The sequence below is a fragment of the Aplysia californica genome, unplaced genomic scaffold (genome assembly GCF_000002075.1).
Source record: "Aplysia californica isolate F4 #8 unplaced genomic scaffold, AplCal3.0 scaffold00180, whole genome shotgun sequence".
NCBI lineage: Eukaryota > Metazoa > Mollusca > Gastropoda > Aplysiida > Aplysiidae > Aplysia > Aplysia californica.
The window spans coordinates 728,959-731,380 of record NW_004797450.1 but is presented as its reverse complement, the minus strand read 5'-3'; the positions used below and the strand labels follow the sequence as shown (position 1 = coordinate 731,380).

At 35.5% G+C, this 2,422-nt stretch overlaps 1 protein-coding gene across 1 annotated transcript in view; it reads left to right on the top strand.

Moving 5' to 3' along the window:
• The first annotated feature begins 1,149 nt into the window (after positions 1–1,149).
• Positions 1,150–2,422, top strand: part of LOC101863186 — a 16,735-nt gene continuing 15,462 nt past the window's right edge. The window contains exon 1 of the mRNA XM_035969769.1: positions 1,150–1,183. Coding sequence (XP_035825662.1) covers positions 1,150–1,183 — 34 coding nt within the window. The remainder of the gene's footprint in view (positions 1,184–2,422) is intronic.

Sequence of the window (2,422 nt, the reverse complement as noted above, 5' to 3'; positions counted from 1 at the left end):
CCCCTTAGACAACCCGCATGGATATGTTGTATTTCAGTATTTTTCACCTGTAAGGCTAGTAGTCTAGCTTTTTAAAACTCAAAGTACCGACAATGGGATCTATTGACGAATACATGTATATTATATTGTCGAGGCTATATAATTGTAAACTGCCGCAAAATCACCCCTACAGCACATACAACAGATACCAACATTTTGCTTATCACGGATAGCCAAATTTCTGACCTGGCAGTCTTGTGTCTCCCGTGAAGGAAATTACCCTGGCGCAGCTGACATGTGTCATGTAATTTCTCATAAATAGGAAACATGTACGATTTTCACACCTTCTATAGCTGAGGTTAACGCAGTTTTCAATTGTTGTTTAATCAGATGTTTTAGGATGTGAGACATCGTGTCATGCCCGTGAAAAGAATGACTGACTATCTCTTCGTCATAAAAACCCACAGACTTGAATTATATTTGATTGACTTTTAGACCGTGCACTATATATAATGATCAGCTTCGACAACTTAAAAACTGCATTCCGACGCTGATGAAGGCTCAGCGCGATAGAAAGCCCCATTAGAAAAACGGAGATATTGAATAGACTTTCAAATAATATGGTACTACATGTATTAGGCTATAATTCACGTCTTTTCGGTGCACCTGCGAAGAGTGCAAGTTTGTGAGGCGTGATGACAAAAATATTTGCTTCTCGGGTTTTAGCCTAGTGGAAACAGATACAAATAGGATTTGCAGGTTAGGTTTGTATTATGTATAAAAGCATGCGATCACCCTCTCACTTCTTCTAACATGTTTTAAAAAAACTGTCACTTGAGCTTTATACCCACCTATTGCCCATCTATACATTCCAATGGGTGATTGCACGGCGCCACTGTTTATCTTTATATTTCCCGAGCACCATACGACTGTCCTTGCTTGTCTCGATGCGTTTCTCTCAACTCATATACATGTGTATCTATCTATCTATCTATCTATCTATCTATCTATCTATCTATCTATCTATCTTAAATTATATATGTACTGTATGCAACTCTAAATATACTAAATCTACATACATGAACCATATCACACACACACACATATACATGTGTATATATATATATATATATGTGTGTGTGTGTGTGTGTGTGTGTGTGTGTGCTGGAAATGGAAGCAGCAAATGTGAAAATTAGGAGTACAAGTATATTTACATACTAATATAATATCTTGTACAAAATGTTTTATCAAACTAATCATATGCAGCAGATGGCTGGGGTTGGAGGGTGCCACATGCAGGTCCGACTTCTTGTCTTTACACTCCCGCTGTTTCTGTCTGAAATTAGCTGAAAGATCGTTGGCCCACCTTGCTCCATCAGTTTGGAACTCTCTTCCCCAACCCTTGAGATATACAACATCTGAGTCTAAATTTAAAATGTCTTTAAAGACACATTTACTGACATCATTTTTATGTCAGTTGATTCATGTTCTGTACAATGTTACGTAAATGACTATACTATGTATCCATTTATGTATTTTGCGAATTGCATTGTGTATATTATTTTACACAGGAGTGGGCGCTATAGAAATTATCTTCGTTATTATATTACGCACGTCAACTTCTAAGTTGGAAAGAAATAATATGTACATTTATTGAAGCTGGCCTGCAATGTTATTATTGCAATAACAATAAAGATTAGGTAAATAATAATGATTTTAAAAAATAATAAAAAGTAAAAATAATAATAATGATAATAATAACAACAACAACAATAATTATAATACGACGTATATTACTTTTATTAGACAATTATGAGTTTCATAACAAAGATAAAATAACTCGACAACTTCTTCGAGCATTCAGTAAATTTACTAGTTATTTCCCCTTGGCCGTCTCTGCACACTAATAAATCGGTCCGATGGAGACCGAGAGAGAGAGAGAGAGAGAGAGAGAGAGAGAGAGAGAGAGAGAGAGAGAGAGCATGCTACGTGAAGTACGTGAGTTCTCTGTCTTGTGACGCGTTCCCGAACATCCCGTGACAGGGGATAATTTACGAAGTAAAATTGATATTAATTGTATATGTATTTTTTCAAGCGTTTCAGTAATTGTAGGCCTTTATTAACATTTTCTCCAACTGAAATATGAGAGACCATAGGCTACATGTGGCCTACATACATGTACATTGTGCCATGGAAAACGAAAAAAAATTGAAAATCAAACCAAACCAAAAGAAAAACAAACAAGTAAAGTAAACAAACCAACATTTGTATATATAACACTTGTTGACATCATATTAATATTACTGTCCCCGCGGCTTTAAGCCAAAATTAAAAAAAAATGAAATTATGCAAACTGAGCCCAAAACCGTAACATTATGCGATTCTGTTAATTCTAACAAAGAATGATCATAAAGGAAAATAATCAGAAATTATGCCCAACCCC